Source organism: Thalassophryne amazonica, chromosome 2, assembly GCF_902500255.1.
Source record: "Thalassophryne amazonica chromosome 2, fThaAma1.1, whole genome shotgun sequence".
NCBI lineage: Eukaryota > Metazoa > Chordata > Actinopteri > Batrachoidiformes > Batrachoididae > Thalassophryne > Thalassophryne amazonica.
In genome coordinates, this window is record NC_047104.1 from 91,145,880 (window position 1) to 91,172,170 (window position 26,291).

Genomic DNA, 26,291 nt, shown 5'->3' on the forward strand with positions numbered 1-26,291 from the left:
CAGTGAACCTGAAAATGTAAAGCTGGAAGGAGCACAGCCATGTTTTACTCCAGCTTATATCAGCTAAATGGGAGTTCCATAAGAATTTTCCTTTGGGGGAGATCTTGTTATAGCATCTATTCCTAACATGTGGGATAAGGTGGGATAAACAAACCTTGACACACCTTCAGCTTTTGACAAGAACACAAAGGTATTTTTGTAACCACATATTAAAGATGGATTTTGCTTTTTTGATTCTAGGGGGAAAGTTTAATTGCTGTCTCTGGGTGAGGTATATATATATATATATATATATATATATATATATATATATATATATATATATATATATATATATATATATGAATCCCTAAATATTTGACAGCCTGTTTGACAGGAATATTGAACATAGATTGCTAGTCAGTCTCATAGAGACATAATATTTAAGATTTGTTGATATTTAAGTCCTGAGGCATCTGAAAATTCCTGTGTATAGTAGTGCAGTTTCTATTTGTGATTTATCCTTAAGAAATAAAAGTGTTGTCCACTAGCTGGGAAATCTTTACCGCTTGTTCACAGATATATCCAGTCATTTTATGAAAAAAAGGGGGTCAACCCGGAACAGATTGCATCAGAAATGATTTTGGTGACATTTGAACCCTGAAACTGTTTTATAAAACATACTAAAAGTCTAGAAAGATAAAAAATCGGGAACACTCCCAAAATCCAAGATGGCCGTCCGAAAACATGCAAAAATTTAGTTTTTCCAAGATAACTCAAAAAATACCTATTTAAGCACATAAATGTATTGATGTTAAATATAAACTTGGGGAGGTGATGGGCTTGAGACCAGAAGATCCTTGGTTCAAATTCCCACCTGACTGGAAAATCACTAAGGGCCCTTGGGCAAGGTCCTTAGTCCCCTATTGCTCCCGGTGTGTAGTGAGCGCCTTGTATGGCAGCACCCTGACATCGGGGTGAATGTGAGGCATAATTGTAAAGTGCTTTGAGTGTCTGATGCAGATGAAAAAGCGCTATATAAATGCAGTCCATTTATTGGGGACATTTTGACACCAAAATTAGGTCTCTATGTGTAACGGTTCTTGAGATACAGCCTATATGTAGTTTACATACACTCAAGGATGGCAATTTGGTTTGTGTCCTATTGCATTAAAAATATTGCAGTTAAAGCCCATAAATATACTGAAGTTGAATATAAACTTGTGCATTGTGGACATTTTGGCACCAAAAAAATAGCTGTAGCTATTACAGTTTTTGAGATAATGGTATAAAAATACATCTACACTCGACAAAAATTTATGAAATTGAGCATTGTTATGTTGAAAACTAAGTACCATTTCTGAAATGTTCATTAAAGAAGGTAATAATAATCTTTTTGAGTCAATATTTCACTGGAATATGAATAGAGAAGTTACTCACATACAAGTATTATGTATAATAGAGTGGATGTCAACGCACAACCAGGACACTGCTGTGTGGACAACCTGGAGAAAGCCTCAATTCTCTCAGATACAGGCACTTTTGTGATAAGGTTGCAACAAAGACAACTCGTGCAGCCACAGTGTTTGCCACCCACTTCGGCAGCTGCCAAGTTTCATATAGTCTGAGAGTTTACTTGCAAGTTCAAGAATGGAAAGGTGAAGATGAAGGTGACAACATGCCATTGCAAGAATGGGGATGGAAAGTTTCTGATAGTCAGGTTGTCCCAATCATGACTGACTTGCAAGCAGCACCAGATTCTCTTCTGCATGCTGTGAGATGTAACTGCAGTACTGACTAGTACAACCCCTGGCAAAAATTATGGAATCGCCGGCCTCAGAGGATGTTCATTCAGTTGTTTAATTTTGTAGAAAAAAAGCAGATCACAGACATGACACAAAACTAAAGTCATTTCAAATGGCAACTTTCTGGCTTTAAGAAACACTATAAGAAATCAAGAAAAAAAAGATTGTGGCAGTCAGTAACAGTTACTTTTTTAGACCAAGCAGAGGAAAAAAATATGGAATCACTCAATTCTGAGGAAAAATTATGGAATCACCCTGTAAATTTTCATCCCCCAAATTAACACCTGCATCAAATCAGATCTGCTCATTGACATTGACCCTATGCCATGACATTGACCCCATGTGTCTTTTGCAAGGAATGTTTTTGCAGTTTTTGCTCTATGGCAAGATGCATTATCATCTTGAAAAATGATTTCATCATCCCCAAACATCCTTTCAATTGTCCAAAATATCAACATAAACTTGTGCATTTATTGATGATGTAATGACAGCCATCTCCCCAGTGCCTTTACCTGACATGCAGCCCCATATCATCAATGACTGTGGAAATTTACATGTTCTCTTCAGGCAGTCATCTTTATAAATCTCATTGGAAAGGCACCAAACAAAAGTTCCCGCATCATCACCTTGCCCAATGCAGATTCGAGATTCATCACTGAATATGACTTTCATCCAGTCATCCACAGTCCACAATTGCTTTTCCTTAGCCCATTGTAACCTTGTTTTTTTCTGTTTAGGTGTTGATGCCTTTCGTTTAGCTTTTCTGTATGTAAATCCCATTTCCTTTAGGCGGTTTCTTACAGTTCGGTCACAGACGTTGACTCCAGTTTCCTCACATTCGTTCCTCATTTGTTTTGTTGTACATTTTTCGATTTTTGAGACCTATTGCTTTAAGTTTTCTGTCTTGACGCTTTGATGTCTTCCTTGGTCTACCAGTATGTTTGCCTTTAACAACCATCCCATGTTGTTTGTATTTGGTCCAGAGTTTAGACACAGCTGACTGTGAACAACCAACATCTTTTGCAACATTACGTGATGATTTACTCTCTTTTAAGAGTTTGATAATCCTCTCCTTTGTTTCAATTGACATCTGTCGTGTTGGAGCCATGATTCATGTCAGTCCACTTGGTGCAACAGCTCTCCAAGGTGTGTTCACTCCTTTTTAGATGCAGACTAACGAGCAGATCTGATATGATGCAGGTGTTAGTTTTGGGGATAAAATTTTACAGGGTGATTCCATAATTTTTTCCTCAGAATTGAGTGATTCCATATTTTTTTCCCTCTGCTTGGGCTAAAAAAGTAACCGTTACTGACTGCCACAATTTTTTTTTCTTGATTTCTTATAGTGTTTCTTAAAGCCAGAAAGTTGCCATTTGAAATGACTTTAGTTTTGTGTCATGTCTGTGATCTGTTTTTTTTCCTACAAAATTAAACAACTGAATGAACATCCTCCGAGGCCGGTGATTCCATAATTTTTGCCAGGGGTTGTACATTGCGACGTACATGTCGCAAACTTAATTGCTCAGCAGCGTGTGGCAACTGCAGAGGTACAGGGTGTACAAATGCAGGCCAACTCAATGATAACCAGGATGATGAGACTGAAATTTGAACAAGTAAAATTTCAAGTGTCATGATGTACACAATACTGATTTCACCTGAACTTTTATTATCATGCTTCATTGGTTTTACTGTAAAATTAGTGTGTGATTACATCTGTGTCATTAAAAAAGTTAGTGCAGCTGACAAACACTAAGAATATTATTATTACATTCTTTAAATGAACATTTCAGAACAGTTACTTGGTTTCAACATAATTTCACCATTTTTAGCCAAGTGTAGATGGCTTATGTGCTGTATCTCAAAAACTGTAAGAGCTACAGCCATTCTTTTGGTGCTAAAATGTCCACAATACACAAGTTTATATTCAACTTCAATACATTTCTGGGCCTTAACTGCAATATTTTTAATGTAATAGGACACAAACCAAATTGCCGTCCTTGAGTGTATGTAAAACTACAAATAGACTGTATCTCATGAACCGTTACAGATAGAGACTTAATTTTGGTGTCAAAATGTCCACAATACCCAAGTTTATATTTAACATCAATACATTTATGTGCTTAAATATTGATATTTTTTGAGTTATTTGGGAAAAAAACAGATTTTTGCATGTTTTCGGGTGGCCATCTTGGATTTTGGGAGTGTTCCTGATTTTTTATCTTTCTAGACTTTTAGTATGTTTTATAAAACAGTTTCACGGTTAAAATGCCACCAAAATAATTTCTGTTGCGATTTGTTCTGGGTCAAACCATAAAATGACTGGACTAATAGTTAAACTATAGATACTGGAATTCTGTGAAATGTTAAAAAAAAGTTTTTCAACAATAATAATAAATAATAATAATAATAATAAAAAAACAGGAAATATAACAACCTTGGTGTACACCTCTTGATACAGAAAACCTTTTAGACATTGTGGGATGCAAGATAACTGAGCTGGTTATGTCTGGATAGAAAATGGCAATAATATTAATGAAAATGTTTCCAAAACGTAGGATTGTCAGTTCTGTATAATAAAGGAATGCTCTGTCGAATCAAATGCCTTGTAAAAGTCAAGGAAAGCATCAATATGCTAGAGTATAAGATCTGAATTGTCACTTAGATCTAATACTAATCTAATATTAGAACTAATGACGCTTGGCCATAAAGGCATTTTGATTTTCAGCTATTATTACATATAAGTTATTTTTAGTCACTTAGCATGAACTTCTGTAATAATTTTATAATTGATTTTTAAAAGTGAAATGGGTCTGCAATTCTCAATTATGAAGTGGCCTTTACCGGGCTTTGGAATCAAGGTTAACAAACCTTGTTTCATTGTTGTTGCCATTTCCTGCCTCATACAATCCTTAAATATAAGTAAGAGATGCTCCTTAATCAATATATATATATATATATATATATATACACATTAAGAGGAAAAAATAAATTGTACAACAACAAAAGTAAATGGATTCTTTAACATTAATTCTCTTTAAAAAGTTCCTTATAGAGATTGACAATTTTATGACATTTGGGAGAGTCAATAAGCTTAATACTGCTTATATATTATTCAAATTCAGCCAGAAATCCATGTAAATTGGGGTCCTTTTCAATACTCTGCATTTATGAATATGGAATTTATCAAACAATATTAAAGGGTTGATAATGTATTCAATGCTTCTCTCTTGAACAAAATATCTAATAGGCTTACAATGAATGGCAATAGGGTGTCTGATTTTACACAAAATATATTTTCTAATTTAGTCCAAAATGGAATCGAGTGAATGCAATGATAGAATAAGTGTATTAAAGTTTCAGATTCATCACTACAGAAGTTAACATTAAATAAATATCTAAAAAATTGCTTAATTATCTCTCTCTCTCTCTCTCTCTCTATATATATATAATATGACTCCACAGTGACGTCACTTACCGGATGGGCTGTATATTTGTATATTTGTTTCACGTCAAAACTATCCGGAAGACGGCAGAGCGAACACTAGCAACCGGACTGCAGAGCCGAGATAACTTTAGTGATTTTAAAGCAATAAAGCAGAGTGTCTTAATTGTATAGACGAGAAGAAACAGTTTCGTATAGGTCATATCAGTTTTCTTTTTCGTCGGGACCAGCGTAGTGTTTCTGTGTTTAAGTCCATGTTAAATATTGGTGAGCTGTAGGTCGTTTCACTGCACTTCGTCATGGGGAATGGCATGAACAAGGTAAGCGCGGATTTATGCGGAATGTCTTATTTTATAGTGAAACGGGTTCATTATAAGAAAGAATGTTGTTAATTACGCCGCGTGTGTTGCGCTCATTAAAAAGCACGTTTACTAGTTACAGTGCAGCTGTTTTACTGAATTATGTTAACGTCTAAGACAAAAGCTTGGTTATACAGTATAAGATGAATAACTAATACAATCATCTTTGGTTGCTCGAGGTCCAGACTGTGACAAACAGCTGGGCTGTTGTTCCCGGCTCTTGTGCTGGGTACGAAGCCGTATTTGTTTTAGTGAACTTTTGTTGGTACGTAGCTTCTCTCCCATTGGTCAGTGTAGATCATGTGATAATGAGGCTACACGTATTTGCTATTGAAACGTAGATTCTAAACAACGTTAAGCACAACAAATAGAATTTTGGATTATTAAAACGGCTACGTATTAATGGCCACTTCCATAATATTCCAGCACCTCCAGTTGTCACACAGAGCTCCTGTTCATGGATTGAGATGCCTCAGATGCAGTCAGACCTGCCCAAAATATTGTTTATTGACACCACCAACCTGACATTCAGAAAGAGCTCCAGTTTGACTAGACAACAATAAAACTATTGCAGAGGTGGTGGCTGACATGCAGCCTCTCAAACAACACCTCAGTTATTCATCCCACAATGCATTTCCTTAATTTTTTTTTTAATGCATTGGGTCAACCTAACCCTGACCCATGAACCTACCAGCCCCCACGTAAAGGGGGCTACATCACCTGCAGAGACACTGCACGTGTAAACCAGAAATTCACAGATGGCCGCCAATATGTTTTGATTATAGAATACATGTACTGGCCGTCACCTAGTGTGAATAGTATACAAATAATGAATGTTTATGAGTTATGTTCCCCTTGTTGAATGGTATGTTCCAGCTTTCACCTCATGAAATATTTGTTCCATTGAAAGAATGTAAAAACATTCATTATTTGTTTTATATAACGGTTAAAATACAAGATCCTTGTCATTTGATATTTTATTAATTTATAAACAACAGAAAAGGGACTTACATTTTGGTGTTCCACTGTGACGTGTAGTCCAGTGATGCTGTGCACTGACTTCGGACTTCCATAAAAAAAAAAGACTTTGTGTAGTTCTTCAGTCCAACCAAAAATCACATCAGCGTTTCATGTGAACAGGTCTTCATGCATCCAGACAGCTTACAGTGGAGTGGATTTAGTGTGTGTGTGTGTGTGTGTGTGTGTGTGTGTGTGTGTGTGTGTGTGTGTGTGTGTGTGTGTTACAAGCAGTGTCAGTTAGCTCAATTCACTGTGTCGTTGTCCCCCCCGCGCACACACACACACACACACCCGGGTCAGTTGACTATGTACGTCCTCAGTGCAGTGAAAAAAAAATCACGTCAGAAATGAGTCCAGCTTTTCTTCTCTCTTCCTGCTAACAGCCTCCAGACAGCACAGTGGATTTGTTTTGTGTGCGTGTGCACATTTTGTGTGGGGGTGCACATATGCGTGTGCGATCATGTGTGCGCGCACACACGTGCGTGCATGAAGGCGTGCATGCAGAGTGCAATGGTACCAAACGTATGGAACAAAATTTGCACTCTAAATGGAACCAAGCCGCACTTTAAATGCAATGCATCACAAATGGGATTAATTAATCCATGTCATGTGACATACAAAGCACCAATCAAATGACACGGATCCACTTAGCCGTTATATAATAAGTAATCACTAAGATGATTTGCAATGCATTTTATTCCCACCTCAGAAAAAGTTAACGTTAGACTTAATTTGTGGTTCATATGTGTGCCAAACTGTGTGGCTCAAATGTGATCCGTTACACCACTACCAATAAAATGAGTGTAATTTTGCATATTCTAGAATCTGTATTTTTGAAACAATTTCTGAAGTCATTTTGCATTGGAAGACATTTAAAAATCTCTTTCATTGTGAGGGAAAAAGAATGAATTGGCAGTAAATAATTTACCTTAGTACTTATTTGTGATTATCCATCCATCCATTTCCCAGTTTATTCCAGCTAAGGGTAGGAGGGTTTGGAGCCTATCCCAGTGGTCATTAGGCAGGAACAAGCTACTCCCTGGACAGGCTGCCAGTTTATTGTAAGGTGCACACTTGGAGACAAACGCATCGCCTTAGAGTTACCAATTCACCTATCCTACATGTCTTTGGAAATGGGGGGAAGCCAGAACACCTGGAGGGAGCCAACACAAGCACAGGGAGAACATACAAACTCCACATAGGAAGGACCAGGTCCAAAACGAACCTGGGACCTTCTTGATGGGAGGAAACAGTGTTAACCACTAGGAATCAGAAAGCCTTTGTCATTGTAAGCTGTGCATGCAGGACATTTAGGGGCGGTTAAGCGTTGGGCTTGAGACCAGAGGATGCTCGGTTTAAATCCCAGCCTGACCGGAAAATCACTAAGGGCATTGGATAAAGTCCTTAATCTCCTAGTTGCTCCCGGTGTGTAGTGGGCGCCTTGCATGGCAGCACCCTGACATCGGGATGAATGTCAGACATTGATGTGTAAAGCGCTTTGAGCGTCTGATGCAGATGGAAAAGCGCTATATAAATGCAGTCCATTTACCATTTATGGGTGCTGCTTCTGTTTGGTGTATTTCAAAGTAGAATGAGTTCTACTGAAGTAATAATTCAGTATAAAAATATATTATAATACTAAACAAAAAAAATGCTGTGATACAGTAAAATAATATGTTATTGCACACTGACATGTTGATATTATTGCAGAGGTGAAAAAGTCTCAGTGATGGCCTTGGGGAAAGAAACTGTCTCTAAATATGAAGATGCATTTTTTTTGATTGACCTGTAGCGCCTGGGAGCGGGCAACAGTTCAAACAGGTAGAGATAATAAAAGGTTACCAGCAGCAGGTTAGTTTTCCTGAAGATTCAATCAACTGCTGAGCAACTAAGAAACTGTGCTCCTCTGTATTTGTAATTAGAATTTCATAAAATTGTAGAACAGCCTGTATTTATTGTGCATGAATAGTGTGAATCAGCCGTAGCTTATCTTCAGATAGATGCAGCTTTGTGGTAGGAAACAAGCACGTTTTAAAGTCATGCAGTACCACACTGTGGTCAGTAGCTGCTTGCCACTGATCACTTTAGCCTGATGTCATGGATGAAAGCATCAGGCCTTGTATGGTCCTATGGAGCGCTTCCTTTATTGGTAGTTATCTGTTAAGATTGAGGATGAACTGTGTCTCACTCCTTTGCATTTGTGATGGCATAACAAATTTGAAGCTAGTCTCAAACGATTCTGGAACTTCAGTGTAAAATGTCTGTGACTGATGCTTCACAGGTTGTTGATGGGCTGTACCTCGGCAACATAAGAGGTAAGATAAACATGATGCAAGTTTGTTATTTAGATTTTAATGCGTATGTGGCTGTATCAAGGTTTCATTACAAAATGCAAATTTCCGTGATGATAATGTGGATAATAATAGTTGTAAAGAAGGCCATTCTGTGCCTTTCATGTTTTACAAGGTGTATAATTCTTTGTGATTGTTACAGTAATACAGTGCATCCAGAAAGTATTCCTAGCACTTCATCCATATTTTGTGTTAAAGCCTTATTCCAAAATGGATAAAATTCATTTTTTGCTCAAAATTCTACACACAATACCCCATAATGACAATGTGAAAAAGGTTTTTTCTTGTTGTTTAGATTTTTGTAAATTCATTTAAAAAAAAAAGTGTGTTAAGATCCACCAGGACTCTTCCTAGAGTTTGCTGCCCGTGTAAACTGAGCGATCAGAGGAGAACGGCTGTAATCAGGGAGTTGACCAAGAACCCAATGGTCACTTTGTCAGAGCGCCAGTATTCATCTGTGGAGAGAGGAGAACCTTCTAGAAGGACAACCATCTCTGCAGCAATTCACCAACCAGATCTATATGGTAGAGTGGCCAGATGGATGCCACTCCTTAGTAAAAGGCACATGGCAGTCCGCTGGAGTTTGCTCAGACCACGAGAAACAAAATTCTCTGGTCTGAAGAGACAAAGGATGAACTCACTATACTTCTACAGTGAAATATAGTGGTGGCAGCATCATGCTGTGGGGATGTTTTTCAGTGGCAGGAACTGGGAGACTAGTCAGGATTGAGGGGAAAATGAGTGCAGTAATGTACAGAGACATCCAGGATGAAAACCTGCTTCAGAGTGCTCTTGACCTTAGACTGGGACAACTGTTCATCTTTCAGCAGGACAATGACCCTAAGCACACAGCCAAGATATCAAAGGAGTGGCTTCAGGACAACTCTGTGAATGTCCTTGAGTGACCCAGTCAGAGCCCAGACCTGAATCCGATTGAACATTTCTGGAGAGATCTGAAAATGGCTGTGAACCGACACTCCCCATCCAACCTGATGGAGCTTGAGAGGTGCTGCAAAGAGGAATGGGGAAAGTTGTCCAAAGATAGGTGAGCCAAGCTTGTGGCATCATATTCAAGAAGACTTGAGGCTGTAATTGCTGCCAAAGGTGCATCAACAAAGTATTGAGCGAAGGGTGTGAATTCTTATATACATTATTAGTAATTATTAGTAATTTCTTTTTTTTTTTTAAATAAATTTGCAAAAAAACAACTTTTTTCATGTTGTTATTATGGGGTTTTGTGAGTAGAATTTTTGAGGTGAAAAATGAATTTACTCCATTTTTAAACAAGGTTGCAATATAACAAAATGTGGAAAAAGTGAAATGCTGTGAATATTTAGTAGTAGTAGCTACAGGTCTGTCTTTATCCATTTCTGAAAGTAGTCATTCTAAATTTCTCCCATATAAATATAAATCCATACAGACAAAATTTGACCCTGGTCTGTGACCATTGTGTCTTTTACTTATTTTTTCTTAAAATCTAATAATTTGTTTCTGGTTGACCCTCAGTCATTCCATCAAGTGTGGCCCATGTTGGTTGAAAACTCTTTCAAGGTGCTATTAGTGATTATTTTCTGCCACTAGATGTCAGAGTAGTGGCACTTTCAGGACCTAAATAAAACATCAGTCCTCAGCCATTACTCCTCAAACCTCCCTTTTCTGCCTCCTGCATCGTGCACATGGAACACCACTTGCAGTCTTTCAAGAGTAGTGCAGCAGACAACTGAAACAATCGTGCAAATGGTGATACAAGCACCAAAGTTGGCACAAATACTCCTTAGACATTACTCTTTTGAAAAAACTGACAGACCACTTGAATTTTCAATAGGTGGCCAGGTAGGGGTCAACTGAAGAATTCCACAGGGGTCAAAATTAAAAATGCTCAAATCATTTTGAAAACTACACCACATTATTTGTCTGATTGCAAAGATTCCAAAAAGGTATAGTTTGGACTATCTACGACTGAATGCTATGGAGTTATGGGGTAAAAACCTTAAGAATGGTGACAAAGGTCAGTTTCAGTTTGTACAGGGGTCAAAAGTTAAAGTTGCTCCAATCTTAGTAAAAAATGATGCAAATTGTTGAATGAGCTACTTAGATTAATAAATAGAATAGTTTTGATTGTGTTGAATGCTTGGTCTCTAAAGTTAAGGTCAAATAATGTTGGCGTCCATTGAATTCTATGACGTGACATACGTTACCCCGTAACGTGATAACTAAGCATGACACATGGTGCCAACTATTCCTTTTTGAAACCCTATTAACTCAACCAATAATCTGCATCACCTTTGAACAAAATTGGAGCAACTCTAACTTTTGACCCCTGTACAAATTGAAACTGAACTTTGTCACCATTCTTAAGGTTTTTACCCCACAACTCTATAGAATTCAGTCATAGATAGTCCAAACTATACCTTTTTGGAATCTTTATGATCAGACAAATAATGTGGTGTAGTTTTCAAAATGATTTGAGCATTTTTAATTATGAACCCTGTGTAATTCTTCAATTGACCCCTACCTGGCCACCTATTGAAAATTCAAGTGGCCAGTCGGTTTGTTCAAAAGAGTAATGTCTAAGGAGTATTTGTGCCAACTTTGGTGCTTGTATCACCATTTGCACGATTTTGCTGTAAATATTCTCTTAGCCGCTGCACTAGAGGTCTAACCTCACGGTCACATTACCAATAAATGATGGTGAAAGGCAGTTTGCTTTGCTGTTTGGTGGGCATTCCTGGGGCGTGCCCACTACATCTACATCAGATGAAACGGGTGAGATGTGCCATGACTGCACTGGGCAGTCGTGGGCTTGAACAAGTACAGTTTGGCATGGTGTCTGGTGGAGAGATACTTTGCTGCTTGACTCAGAGTGACCTGGTGGCCACAGCAATTTGCAAGCCATCATTTAGGTTTCATGCCATGCACAAAAAAAACAATAATAATAATAATCTCAGATACCAAGAAGAGTTTGACTGCCTGCAGTTACACAGAGATGCTTCAGCTGAAACAACGTAGGCACTCTGAGAGCGCACCCACCGAGTGTCCCATGGGGACATATTTTGCGTAGTGGCTAAAAGTGGTCCAGTGGCTGCAGCTGCTTACATCTGGGCCCAATTTTCTTGCTGAGCACAGAAAAATTGCAGAAAAGTACACCTGCGTGGAGTTGAGCACAGACGTGTCGGGTGGTCAGACTCTGGGGGAAAAAAAACATCATCCTATCTTTTGCCAAATGGCAGGAATGACTCGGCTGCTCTGACTGTGGCTAGGCAAGACCTGCTTGAGAAAATCTGCTGAGGTGCACCTTTACTTGGCCCGTTACTCTAAATCAGTAATGATGAATTAATAGTAAATATTGAATTCATGAGTACACATTTTAAAGAGTGTAAAATAAAGTTGCTTCACATAAAATGAGAATCTGCAGAAGTTGCTGTGTCACTCTGGCCTGGCACAAGTTCAGCTGAGATGATTATACATTTACACCTTTCTAACTTTAGCCACTGATACGATGGCTTCATCAGTTGGGACAAGTGAAACATCTAAAGTTAGCTTGAGTGACTGGACCAAATGATGCGGTCCAAGATGTTGCAGTCTAATCCGACAGCTTAGAGTAGCAGCAAACAACTGGTAGAGTCGACTGTGGGATGCGGATGTGTTTGGATTTAATGTCATGGTAAAAGCTTTTCTTTTTCTTCTGTGTACCAGATGCAGAGAACAGGGAAAGTCTGTCTCAAAATGGCATCACCCATATCCTGTCTGTGTACAACAATGCTACACCCATGTTTGAGGTTAGTGCCAAAACCAGGCCACTGATGTTGCATCGCTTTATTTGTGGTGTTGTATGTATTTGAATCTTAATTGTAATCCGAGATGTTGGGATGGTTTTCTTTCCCAGTGACTGTATGTGATGTGTTCTTTCAGCCAGGTGGTGGCAGCAATGAATTATTTATGGAACAAGAATGATTTAGTCCTGACATGACCAGAAGTCACACAATAAAACTGTGGAGTTATTATTTGTACTGTTTCATTAACACGCTGTATCCTGCAAAACTTTAATCATGATTTGAAATTAATAATAAAGCAAGGAATCTAAAAAGCTCAAAAAGCTACAAAAGCTACAACATTTAAAATCATGATTTAAAAGGGCTTAGCAATAAAGAACAATACCTCACCCTTTAGCTTTAAAAAATTGAATTTTGTTTTACAAGAAAATCAAGTTGATCACTACTTTGGTCATTATCTCCTGTTGATGTATTCTTGATCTGAAATGTTACTTTCTTTCACATAAAAAAAAAAACAGTCGTGTGTTGTAAAGTTAATATAAACTTTATTCTGTTTAATTAAAATGCATATCTTTAAGTTCAAATTTTGTCTAATGACGTAGCATTCATTATATTAATTAAAAGCAAATATATTAAGTTCAACTAACATACTTTTTTAAACAACTTTTTAATGACCTTTTTTTTTTCAGGGTCGCAAAGTAATCTTTCAAATTTTTGACTGCCTCGAGCAGACAAAATTCTCTGGAATCTTTTAAAAAAAAATTTTTAATTGAAAATTAACACTTCGAATGATCAAATTAGATCTTCTGTTGACAAACATCAAAAACCAAAGTTCCGTTTTGTTTTTTAAATGGCAAACCTTTCGTATGTATTCCTGATTTGAGCAGGAGGCATATTGTTTTAATGTAAGCTTTAGAATAAAATAATTGCAAGAGATTTAACAGATTTTTGCACTGCGGGTATCAGACTTAGACATTATGAAGGATTACAGGTGGATGTAAAATTAGATAACAATGCTGATTAGCATCTGATAATTATCAGATACACAGATAAATATTTAAAAGTAACACTAGAATGTGACTCATATGGTCTGTATTTTCTTATTTATTTATTTTTAAATGTCTGTCTCACAGGACATGACCTACCTGTGTATTCATGCAGCGGATGCGTCCAGCCAAAACCTGTAGGTAAACGGAGATACTTTTTGGACTACTTTTTAACATCATTCACAAACTGCCCTTTTTATGTGAAAGTGCGATACAGAATGGTTTCACTGTGTTCAGTCCTCCTCCAGACTCTGGTTCCATGGTGTGACAATACCCCACAAACTATGACACAAAATACAGTGCTGCCAAAAGGTTTGTACTATAATTGAAGCTTCTTTATATTAAAATTTCTTAAAATGATGCACTTTAAACCCACAGTGAAGTAGACCAGAGAAGGATTTCCATGCAAGAAAACTGTCCATGTCTTGGCTTGGCCTTCTTGTGTCTCCTGTTGATGAAATTTAATGGTTTGTATAGAAGAACGCATTTCTCTGCACAACTCCATTGTTATGCTGTGAGCGGAGATGCAGCAGACAAAAGTTGCACTTTGCACAGTTTCTTCTGTCACAGCCACAGTATGCAAAAAATGAATGTTTATGAGTGAAATGGTAAGAATATTTAGTCTTTCACAAATGAAATATTCTTTCCATTTCGCTTATGAAAAAACATTCATTATTTGTTTTATATAACACTTAAAATAGATCCTTGTCATTTGATATTTTATTCATTTATAAACAAGAGAAAAGAGACTTACATTTTGGTGTGCGTTGCTGGTCCTTTGAGGTCAAAAGGTTCCAAACAGTCCAACACAAACTTTAAATAGCAGTCCATTCCAATCCAAAATTGTTTTGTCAGCTTGCAAAAACAGTCAGATAGTTCAGAAACAATCCTGATTATGTAGTCCATAGCTGATGCGTAAAAACAAACCCTGCCATGTTTGTTTTTAAGCTAAGCGCCACTGCCACTAGTGTGACTGTACAAGGTAGCAGTGTGCAAAACCACAAAATCTATAGACTCAGTGGCACACTAAATCGAACCAAAATTGCATGCTAAGTGGAACACAATGGCAAATGGTATGAATAATCCATATCATGTGCCATAAAAACCACCAATCAAAGGACAAGGATCTATTATATTTGTCTATAAGAGGTACCCATACCTATGCATGACTTTTATGTTTTTAATTCTTTTAAGTCATGTTGAGATTTTCACTGAGTTCAAAGGACATCATTTTAGATATCTCAATATAAAGAAGCCTGAATAATGATTATTATTATTGATTTTTTTTTTTTTAAAAAAATTGATGTCAAACATGTAAAAGTTTAAGGGTGCACAAACATTTTGGCAATACTATAGATAACATTTGAATGAAAACTGCTGGTTTGTTTTGTTTTTATGAGTGTAGAAGTAAATACATTAGAGTATAAATAGCTAAGAACTTATTAAATATAACATAATGCTAAAATACCCTCAGCTGTATGAGCACTGTGTTCTTTATAATTTCCAGTTGTTTAATTAATTACTAAGATCCTATTATCTTACGTACAATTTGTACATCTTAATAGTCGATGGTCATATTTGATGACCTCAGGTAAAAATCCAAACGTTTCATGACCATGTGAAGACATGGACTGTGAACTATGACTTGAATGTTACTGGGGGGGTGGGGGGTTGTTGACGGTTTGTAATATCTGTCTGTGTGCGTGCTAGAGTGAGATGGAAAGGAGCGTGTTCAATGTGTCATTGTTCATCAGGATGCAGGCTCAGTGTTGTAAGAGGCATGAGCTGTCCCTCCGCCCTTGCAGCTGTCTCGAACACAAGGCATGAGTCATAACATTAGTGTCAATTTTTGTGTAGGTTGTTTGACCTCATGCGACACTTTGCAGAAATCCACTGAGAAAATCCACATGGACAAATCCAAAAGTCATTAATTGATGTTAGGGTCGAGGTAGTTTATAATCGGTGAGTCCTTCAGACAACCTGCCTGAGATCAGCATGAGGGACTTTAAATTGAGCAAGTGGTTGGTACTATTTGAGCAACTTCTACTGGCCGCTCGCGGCTCCTGTACACGTGTACAGGATGATTTTTGGGGACATCATGAACCTGTACATATTGTGCTTGTTTTGCCCAGTTCCTTGTTCTTAGGGGAATATTTGCAGCTGCAAACACATGTATAATCATGAAAGCACAATACTGTTTACACCCTCCCCAAAAGTGAACTGCAACACAAGGCAACAAGATCTTCTGCTGAATTCAACAAAATAGGAATTGAATGAATGATTCAAGATGAGTGATTAATTTGGTGACCATGAAGCAAAAGCATGTTGCACTGTAAAACTGAGTTAGCAGAACTAAAAAAAAAAAGAAAAAATATAATCGGTTACAGGAGGTTTTTTTTTTTTAAAGCTAATGTACTCAGAAATAACTCCTTAAAATTGACACATTTGACATTTATGTCACACATATTGTGATTGTAACTACATTAAAGATATTACCTGCGTCTCAATTCAGGGGCCACATCCTTTTGAGGGCTGCGTTATACAAAAATCTGGCCTTCCGAAACTCTGGAGGCTGAACCAGTCATTTCTGGAATGAGACTAACTCGCAGAGCTTTTTGCAATAGCGTCATCTCAACCTTGGTGCCTGTCACCAAGCAACCTTCACAGCTCCACACAACAAGCAAGCATAGTGGGTGCAACCTGTAGTTTAGTAATCATTTTTCGATACTTATTCATACTTATTTACTACGGTACATATGGAGCTTGAAAGTGTCCTTGTGTGTGTGTTTTTTATTTACTAATTTATTTTGGGATGTGTGGGGATTACACAATGACTCTTGGGATTGTTTGGACTGTGAAAGATACACCTGTTGTATCCTTTGTTTTCGGGGGGGAAAAGGATGTATTGGTCGGCCACATTCCAAGGAGCCTTCAAAATGGGATAGTCTGTTCACGCCACTGTGATGCATATGGTCAATGAATGCAACCTTCACAGGATTTGGCTCAGAAATTGGGACATATCCACTGATTTAAATTAACTCATATTTTCAGTTGTTTCAAATTTAGAGTATTCATGTTAATAGAATGTTGCAATGTTAAGTAAATGAAAGACAATATTCAAACACGATTTGAGGCAGAATTTCAGATTCAGAAGGGGAGAGGTTAACATTAACGTTTGCGCACAAAACTGGATTGTTTGGTTGGATGTTGCTGATTGGGTCAGGTTGGAGGTGTCTGACCTCCGCTGTAGCAATCAAGCATCCTTCCCTCAGGCGGCAGAGGAAGGAAACCTCAGTGTGACATCTGGCTGTTAGCTTTGACCACCCAGGGATTTACTAAGCACCCCTCTGTCACAGTCACTGGTCTGACTGATGAGGGTGGTGAGACTAATGCCTGCCACACCATGTTCGCTACCAGCTAGAGGCTCCATTGACTAGGTCTTATGTCCCCTCCTGTTTGTAAAAGTCAAGTCTCCATCCTGCTTTCAATCAGCATTTGTCCTGTATTTCAAAATGGCTGATTGCACAGTTTATTTGCTGTCATTTGCATGTTTTCAGGTTTTTTTTTTTTTTTTTTTTTTCTGTAGTTAGAAGAGCATAAAATACTGAAGTACTCACAGTTCATAAATGAAGAAAACCTTGTTTATGTTAAGAGGGTTTGTGAACTGTTGTTTAGTTAAATTGTGTCACTAATTAAAATTTTAAAAGATGGAATAGTGGAAGCCACTATCTATCTAAACTGTCACCCAAAATAAAAATGAAAAAAGTGGTGTGGTGGGGGCAGAAAGTACAAACGCTGGTCAGGGGTTGTGGAGAATCCACTTCTAATGCCATCAGGCAAGCAAGGGATGATGAGAGACGCAAAACGAAGAATTAAAAATTGATAATACCACTTGATAACCATTTTTAAACAGTGAGGCAAATAAGTATTTGATTCACTGTTGATTTTGCAACTTTTCCCACCTATGAAGAATGGAGAGGTCTGTAATATTTATTGTAGATATACTTCAACTGTGAGAGACAGAATCTAAAAAAAAAAAAAAAAATCAGAAAATTACAATGTATGATTTTAGCCCTCCTATTCTACACTCTTTACCTGCACTAATTACACTTGTTTGAACTCCTTAACTGTGTAAAAGTCACCTGTCCACACACTCATTCAATCACACTCCAACTTATCCACCATGGCCAAGACCAAAGAGCTGTATAAGGACACCAGGGGCAAAACTGTAAATCTTCACAAGGCTGGGATGGACTACAGGACAACAGGCAAGCAGCTTGGTGAGAAGACAACAACTGTTGGTGTAATTATTAGAAAATGGAAGAAAAACAAGATGGCTGTCAGTCTTCCTCGGTCTGCAGCTCCATGCAAGATCTCACCTCGTTGGGTAAGGATGATTCTCAGAAAGCACTGAACTACACAGGAGGACCTGGTCAATGACCTGAAGAGAGCTGGGACCACATTCGCAAAGATATGTAATCTTTGTAATACACTACGCCGTCATGGTCTAAATTCTTGCAGGACACGCAAGGTTCCCCTGCTCACACCAACACATGTTCAGGCCCATTTGAAGTTTGCCAATGGATGATCCAGAGGAGGCATGGGAGAAGGTCAGGTGACACCAAAATAGAGCTTTTTGGTATCAACTCCACTCACCGTGTTTAGAGGCTGAGAACAACCCTAAGAACACCGTCTCAACCGTGAAGCATGGAGATAGAAACATAATTTTTGGGGGTGCTTTTCTACAGAGGGGGCAGGACAACTTCACCGTATTGAAGGGAGGATGGATGGGATCATGTATCACGAGATTTTGGCAAACCTCCGTCCCTCATTAAGAGCATTGAAGATGGGTCATGGCTGGGTCTTCCAGCATGACAATGACCCCAAACATACAGCCAGGTTAACTAAGGAGTGCCTCTGTAAGAAGCATTTCAAGGTCTTGGAGTGTCCTAGCCAGTCCCCAGACTTGAACCCAATAGAAAATCTTTGGAGGGAGCTGAAACTTGAAACCTGAAAGATCTGTATGGAGGAGTGGACCAAAATCCCTGCTGCAGTGTGCAAACTTGGTCAAGAACTACAGGAAACGTCTGACCTCTGTAATTGCAAACAAAGGTTTCTGTACCAAATATTAAGGTCTCTTTTTCTTTTGTATCAAATAGTTATTTCATACAATAAAATGCAAATTAATTATTTAAGAATCATACAATGTGATTTTCTGTTTTGTTTTGTTTTTTGTTGTTTTTTTAGGATCCTGTCTCTCACAGTTGAAATGTACCTATGATAAAAATTACAGACCTCTCCATTTTTTTTTGGTGGGAAAACTTGCAAAAGTGACAGTGGATCAAATATTTATTTGCCTCACTGTAGATATATTCAATAAATTGCTCACAGTGAAATCAATTAATTTGTAACATTAATATTTCTTTGAAATATTTGATGACCTATGACTTACAGTGTGTTTTCCTCACATACATAAGCATGTTTGTGGAGTGTTTGCAATTTCTCTTTTTGTGGACCTTCTCATGAACCAGCCTGTTCTGATTTTCCTGTCTGGTGTGCAGTAACCGTAAAGCTATAAAAGTGATTTGCATCAAATCTTTCCACAGTGAAAGTGTGTGGAGTCTGTCACCTATTTGTACTTTTTGACACTTGTTTGTAAAATTAATGTGATGCAAATTTAAGATTTAATGAATTCACAGTCATGTAATTATAAAATATGCCATAATATTAGATGTACAAAAATGTTGTTGCACCTTGAGGCTTTTATAATAGTTGTAATTTCAAAAAGCTATATATATATATATATAATCTGGTTAAAACCTTACGTAATAGTCACAAGATAGTTTTAAGCATATTAAACAAGACAGCCGGAAGCCTCTGTGCTTGAAAGACAGAACAAAGTGCTGAGGGGACATCTTTTCATGAGGAGTTTGGATCTCAGGAAGAAAGAAAAGAGGCAGTCAGGCTATTTTAGCCGCAGTCTGTTAATCCGTCTGTTGTTGAGTAACCAACATCTGCTCCTCAGGAGTCCAGCGTTATCAGCCGCACACATTTTGATTATGCAAAAGGCCCTCAACATTTCCTGACAGCAGAGGGTAGTTGAGCTTTTTTATGTTGCACTTTATTTGGAAAACTTCAATCAGTGGTGCACATTTTATAAGCATTTTTGTGCTCCTTTTTAACATAAAATAGCAGTTGGTTAATCCAACTTAAAACTGAATGCTATGGTGTTGTACAGTAGTGTTCAAAATGATAGCAGTGTGTTGAAAAAAGTGAGGAAAGCTCAAAATCCTTATAATAGCTTTTGTTTCCATACATGCAAATGCATTGGGAACACTGCACATTCTATTCCAAATAAAAACGTGAAATATTCATCAAATTTGTTTCTACAAAGTCAAAGTCGGCTTTATTGTCAATTCTTCACATGTACTAGACATACAAGGAATCGAAATTTCGTTTCTCACCTTCCCTCTGTGATGACAAGACATTTCGACAATAAGGACAGAAAAGTGCACAACTATTTACAGTGTAGTGTCTGAGGTAATAGTAAAAGTGGAAAGTGCAGTAGTGCAGTTCTGTACTACTTTACAGAAAGTGAAGAATTGTATTATTGTAAAGCACTTTGAGCATCTGATGCAGATGGAAAAGCGCTATATAAATGCTGTCCATTTACCATTTTAAAAAGGAATATTAGGCTGTTTTTAAAAAGCATTTTTCTTTACAAACTCAAACATGTACTGTATAAATTGAAAAATGCTTGAAGAGTTATCTTTCCTGTGAATTACTGAACTAATATTTTGTTGTATAACCACTGTTTCTGAGAACTGCTTCACATGTATGTTGCATGGATTTGACAAACGTCTGAACAGGTATTCCAGCCCAGGATATTGGACTGCATTCCACAATTCCTCTACATTTCTTGGTGTTACCTCAGGAACAGCATTTTTGATGTCAACCCACAGGTTTTGTATCGGATTAAATTCCCATGATTTGGCTGGCCACTCCATAATGTTAATCTTATTGGTCTGCAGTCAAGATGCCACTCACTTACTGGTGTGTTTGGGGTTGTAGCCTTGTAGAAACAACCATTTGAAGGGCATTTCCTCTTTGGCATAAGGCAGCATGACCTCTTCAAGTATTTTGATGTTTTCAGACTGATCCATGATCCCTGGTATGTGATAAATAGGCCCGGCACATCCCCATGTCATGTTGCTTGCTTTCCATCATGCTTCAAGGTCTTCACAGTGTACTGTGGCTTGAATTCAGGTTTTGGGGGTCATCTGACTGTCTGCGGCACCTACACCCAAAAAGAACAGTCTTGTTTTCATCAGTCCACAAAATGTTGTGCCATTTCTCTTTAGGCCGGTCAATGTGTTCTGTGGCAAACTGTAACCTCTTCAGCACATCAATTTTTTTTTTTTTTTTTTTTTTAACAGTGGGACTTTGTGGGGGCTTTTTGCCCATAGCTTGGATTCACATAGGTGTCTTCTAACTGTTACAGTACTCACAAGTAAGTTTAGGCCTTCTTTGATCACCCTGGAGTCTTGGCTGAGTCTTTGCCATTGTAGCTGTTCTTCAGTCCATTTGAACTTTTTAATTGAAGTATGCTGTTCTTCTCAACAGTGTCTGGAACGACCTATTTTACCCACCCATTTTGATTTTCAGAGAGAAATGCACCATAACCAACATGTACAACATTGGCTGCCTTCATCCTTTTGACAGAAAGAAAAATGCAGACGCTGCAATTTTTTTTGAACAGCCTGATATTACTTTTTCTTCACTTTTTGTAAAGTAATAACAAATTTGATGATTTTTTCTTCATGTTTTGAGTTGGAACACAGTAGAATGTGCAGTGTTCCCAATGCATTTGTGTGTATGGAAATAAAAGCTATTATAAGGATTTTGAGCTTTACTCACTTTTTTAAAACACACTGCTATTATTTGGAACACAACTGTATATTTCCAAATCCAAAGTGCATCTAATTTGGATAAACTGACAAACAAATTTGATTAACTTTGATGCAACAGATCAATCCAACTTTGTTTATGCAACATCCATTAAACCTATCTGCCACTTGCTGAACAATTGGAGTATGCTACATGGATGATAGAAATTAGGAGCATGTGTAGTTCAATTTGCATGTATCTTGAAATGAACTTGTTGATCGCTTTCATTTCCAAAGCCTAAGTGTGGTTGTCACCATTTTTTTCTTTCATGAATATGTCACATGTTAATGTGACTATTCCTCCATAAGGAAGGATGCTGCATTTCCATTGTTAAGCTAGAAAAATTGAGTTAAAGACTTTTCATACAGAAAGACGTTGAATGTTGATGTAATTTTGCAAATGGACAGAAATGATAACCACTACTTCCCTCGTCTATCCCTACTGTCTGTTCTTTGGTCTACCACAGAGCCTCTGTTTGAGCAGCTGTAACCTCCTCCTCACATGACAAGATGTAGTTGAATGAGAAGTCATGATTCCTTAGCATGTCTGGTTCTTATGGCTACCAGAAATCTGTTGCTTAACTGGCACGCTCTGGAAGTTATCTGTGGTTTCAAGTCAAATCAGTGTCACTCAGTCAGAACTCATTTGGACGTTTGTCTGCACAACTGTTTGACGTTAATGTTAGTCTAGGGCCCCACTACAGGGGTTTCAGTTCAAACTGCTCTTTCTCATATCCTATAAGGTGTTACAGGAAATCCAATAATAGGAATTCATGCCATTGTACCTTTTTAATAGTAAAAATAGGGTCCCGACTAAACAGATTATTAATTAAAACATAAACTATATTTTGTGCATCACACCATAGAAATATGTAGTTGCTGTTGAATAGGAGCATAGTAAGAGTTTGTTTTGTGTTTTTCTAGGTTACAACATTTTAAAGAATGCATCAGCTTCATCCATGAATGTCGACTAAATGGTGGATCTTGTCTGGTTCACTGGTAGGTTTTTACAGTATATGGAAAAGCAGTAATCTGCTGCAAAAGAAGGCACCTTGCTTTTACAATGTGTGCTGCCTTTCTTTTTCTCAAAGAACTGAAACATTTGGTAATGCAGTTTGAGAACCTTTTAGAACCCACTTCCTTATTTTTCAGAATCCTGTTGCTGTTGGAAAATGAGCAGTCTGTAAACTTTGTGTTCCTGTAGCCTTGCAGGTGTTTCCCGCAGCACAACCATGGTAGTGGCCTACCTGATGACTGTTACCCACTACAACTGGGAAGAGTGTCTTTCTGCCATCAAGGCTGTTCGGTCCTTTGTTGGACCAAATTATGGCTTTCAGCAGCAACTACAGGAGTACCAGAGGATGCAAGTCTCAGAGGTATACAATGAATTAAACATTTTTGGTTCGTAATGGTGCAATGTCCCAATCTGAGCAAAGTCCTTGAATATTGAATAGCAACTGAGAGACAGTCTAGTATTCAAATTTAAAATATATACACACAGTAGCATCTTGCAGACCTACCTGAGGTGAAGAAATGAGAACTATGCCTTACACTATTATCTATATTATAATAGCCTAGTGGCCTCTGTGTGCGTGTACGTGTACGTGCATGTGTATGGCTTTGATCACAGAGAAACTGGGGAGAGCTGGCATTTGCCATTTGGTATGCTTATGTATTTAGGATCAAGAATGAATGCTGTGAAAATGGAAAGTTGATAGGATTAATATTTTTGGAGAAATTAAATGTCAGCCAACAACAGTGAACAATAGACGTCGTGATGCAATGCACCATGGGAATTCGGGGTTAAATGGATGGCATTTATATAGCGCTTTTCCATCTGCATCAGACGCTCAAAGCGTTTTACAAATAATGATGTGAGGGGTGAATGTGGGGTGAACTACACACCAGGAGCAATAGGGGATTAAAGACCTTGCCCAAGGACCCATAGTGATTTGCCCAAGGACCCATAGTGATTTGCCAGTCAAACTGGGATTTGAACCGAGGATCTTCTGGTCTCAAGACCAACGCCTTAACCACTAGACAATCACCTCCCCTTTTGTGGTTTTAAATATTATTGTGATTCATATTAGGTTTAACAGTGCTGTTAGTGTTATTTATTTATAGTGTTTTTGTAGTTCAATTGGTTTAGTCAGTTTAGTTAAGTCTCGTGTTGTCATTACCATGAATGAGAAGCGTCGTGAGTCTGTCTTCTGCCACCCTTTCTGTTTGTATGTGTGTAAATATAAAAGCACGTACTTGCGGCAGAATGCAGAAAAGACAAAAAGCTGTGCGTGCATATATAACTTAAGTCACAGACAAACTGGTGAGAGCTGACATTTGCTGTTTGGTATGCTTATGTACACTGAACAAATTATAAATATGTAGCTTGTTTTGCTCCCATTTTTCATGAGCTGAACTCAAAGATCTAAAACATTTTCTATATACACAAAAGACCTATTTCTCTCAAATATTGTTCACAAATCTGTCTTAAGCTGTGTTAGTGAGCACTTCTCCTTTGCCGAGGTAATCCATCCCACCTCACAGGTGTGGCATATCAAGATGCTGATTACGCCTCTTGATTATCGCACAGGTGTGCCTTAGGCTGACCACAATAAAAAGCCACTCTGGAATGTTGACTTTTATCACACTGCACAATGCCACAGATGTTGCAAGTTTTGAAGGAGTGTGCAATTGGCAGACACACTGCAGGAATGTCCACCAGAGCTGTTGCCCGTGAATTGTATGTTCATTTCCACCATAAGCTGTCTCCAAAGGCGTTTCAGAAAATTTGTCAGTACATCCAGCTGGACTCAGAACCGCAAACCGCGTGTAACCACACCAGCCCAGGACCTCCACATCTTACATATTCACCTCCAAGCTAATTTGAGACCAGCCACCCGGGCAGCTGCTGCAACAATCGGTTTTCAGAACCAAAGAATTTCTGCACAATCTGTCAGAAACCATCTCAGAGAAGCTCATTAGCATGCTTGTCGTCCTCATTGGAGTCTCAACCTGACTGCAGTTTGCTGTCATAACCGACTTGAGTGGTCAAAGGCTCACATTCACATTGGCATCTGGCACATTGGAGAGGTGTTCGCTTCACAGATAAATCTGGTTTTCACTGTTCAGGGCAGATGGCAGACAGCATGTGTGGTGTCATGTGGGTGAGCGGTTTGCAGATGTCAGTGTTGTGGATCAAGTAGCCTATGGTGGCTGTGGGGTTATGGTTTGGGCAGGCCTATGTTATTTACAACAAACACAGGTGCATTTTATTGATGGTATTTTGAATGCACAGAGATACCCTGACGAGATCCTGAGGCCCATTGTTGTGCCATTCATCCACGACCATCACCTCATGTTGCAACATGATAATGCACGGCCCCATGTTGCAAGGATCTGTACACAATTCCTGGAAGGTGAAAACATCCCAGTTCTTGCATCGCCAGCGTTGTCACTGGATATGTTTGGGATGCTCTGGATCAGCATATACAACAGTGTGTTCCAGTTCCTGCCAATATCCAACAACTTTGCACAGCCATTGAAGAGGAGTGGACCAACTTTCCACAGGCCACAATCAACAAACTGATCAACTCTATGTGAAGGAGATGTGTTGCACTGCGAGAGACAAATGGTGGTCACACCAGATACTTACTGGTTTTATGACCCCCTCCTTCCCCAATAAAGCAAAACTGCACATTTCAGAGTGGCCTTTTTACTGTGGTCAACCTAAGGCATGCCTGTGAGGTGAGGTGAGATAGATTATTTCAGCAAAGGAGAAGTGCTCAGTAACACAGATTGAGATAGATTTGTGAACAATATTTGAGAGAAACAGGTCTTTTGTGTATATAGAAAATGTTTGAGATCTTTGAGTTCAGCTCATGAAAAATGGGAGCAAAAACAAAAGTGTTACATTTCTATTTTTGTTAAGTGTATTTTGGGTCAAAGATAAATGCCACCAAAATGGAACATTGATAGGACTAATATTTTTTGGAGAAACTACAGATATTAGCTAACAACACTGAACAATGGCTGTTAATAACGCATTAAGTCTGAACAAACAATCTTGATTGAATCATTAAATACTGAGAAGGGAGGTGATGTCAAGCGGGTACAGCAGTGGGCTTGTGACCAGAGGATCCTTGGTTCAAATCCATGAGTGATCAGAAAATCACCAAGGCCTTTGACCTCGCTCCTTAATCCAAAAGTTGCTCCCTGTGTGCAGTTCAGCACCTTGCATTGCAGCACAATGTCAGACATCACTGTAAAGCTCTTAGACCATGATGGCACTATAAAAATGCAGTCCATTTACCATGACTGAATTTAACATGTAGTTTGTTTTTCTATTTGAGTTTATATACAAGCAAACCACCCAAGACAAATCATTGTGAGACATAGATTCTTACACTGTTTGTAGGTGAAAGGTATTATTAATTTGGTTTGGTGACATTCAAGTAAGCTGTAAAGCTGTTTTATTTATTTTTATTTTATTTATTTATTTTTGCTTATATCATTATCAAAAATGTTTTTTAATAGCCTTATGTCATCAGACATATAGAGAATGTAAAAAAAA

The 26,291-nt window shown here is 38.1% G+C and overlaps 1 protein-coding gene across 2 annotated transcripts in view; it reads left to right on the forward strand.

The window, feature by feature from the left end:
* The first annotated feature begins 5,290 nt into the window (after positions 1-5,290).
* dusp22a (dual specificity phosphatase 22a) overlaps positions 5,291-26,291 on the forward strand; it is a 30,701-nt gene continuing 9,700 nt past the window's right edge. For both annotated transcript variants that reach the window (XR_004565399.1, XM_034189082.1), the window contains exons 1-6: positions 5,291-5,546; positions 8,887-8,920; positions 12,653-12,735; positions 13,863-13,912; positions 22,646-22,720; positions 22,926-23,097. Coding sequence is in view for 1 of the 2 variants with exons in the window: in XM_034189082.1 (XP_034044973.1) it covers positions 5,526-5,546; positions 8,887-8,920; positions 12,653-12,735; positions 13,863-13,912; positions 22,646-22,720; positions 22,926-23,097 (435 nt within the window). In the remaining variant the exon portion in view is untranslated. The remainder of the gene's footprint in view (positions 5,547-8,886; positions 8,921-12,652; positions 12,736-13,862; positions 13,913-22,645; positions 22,721-22,925; positions 23,098-26,291) is intronic.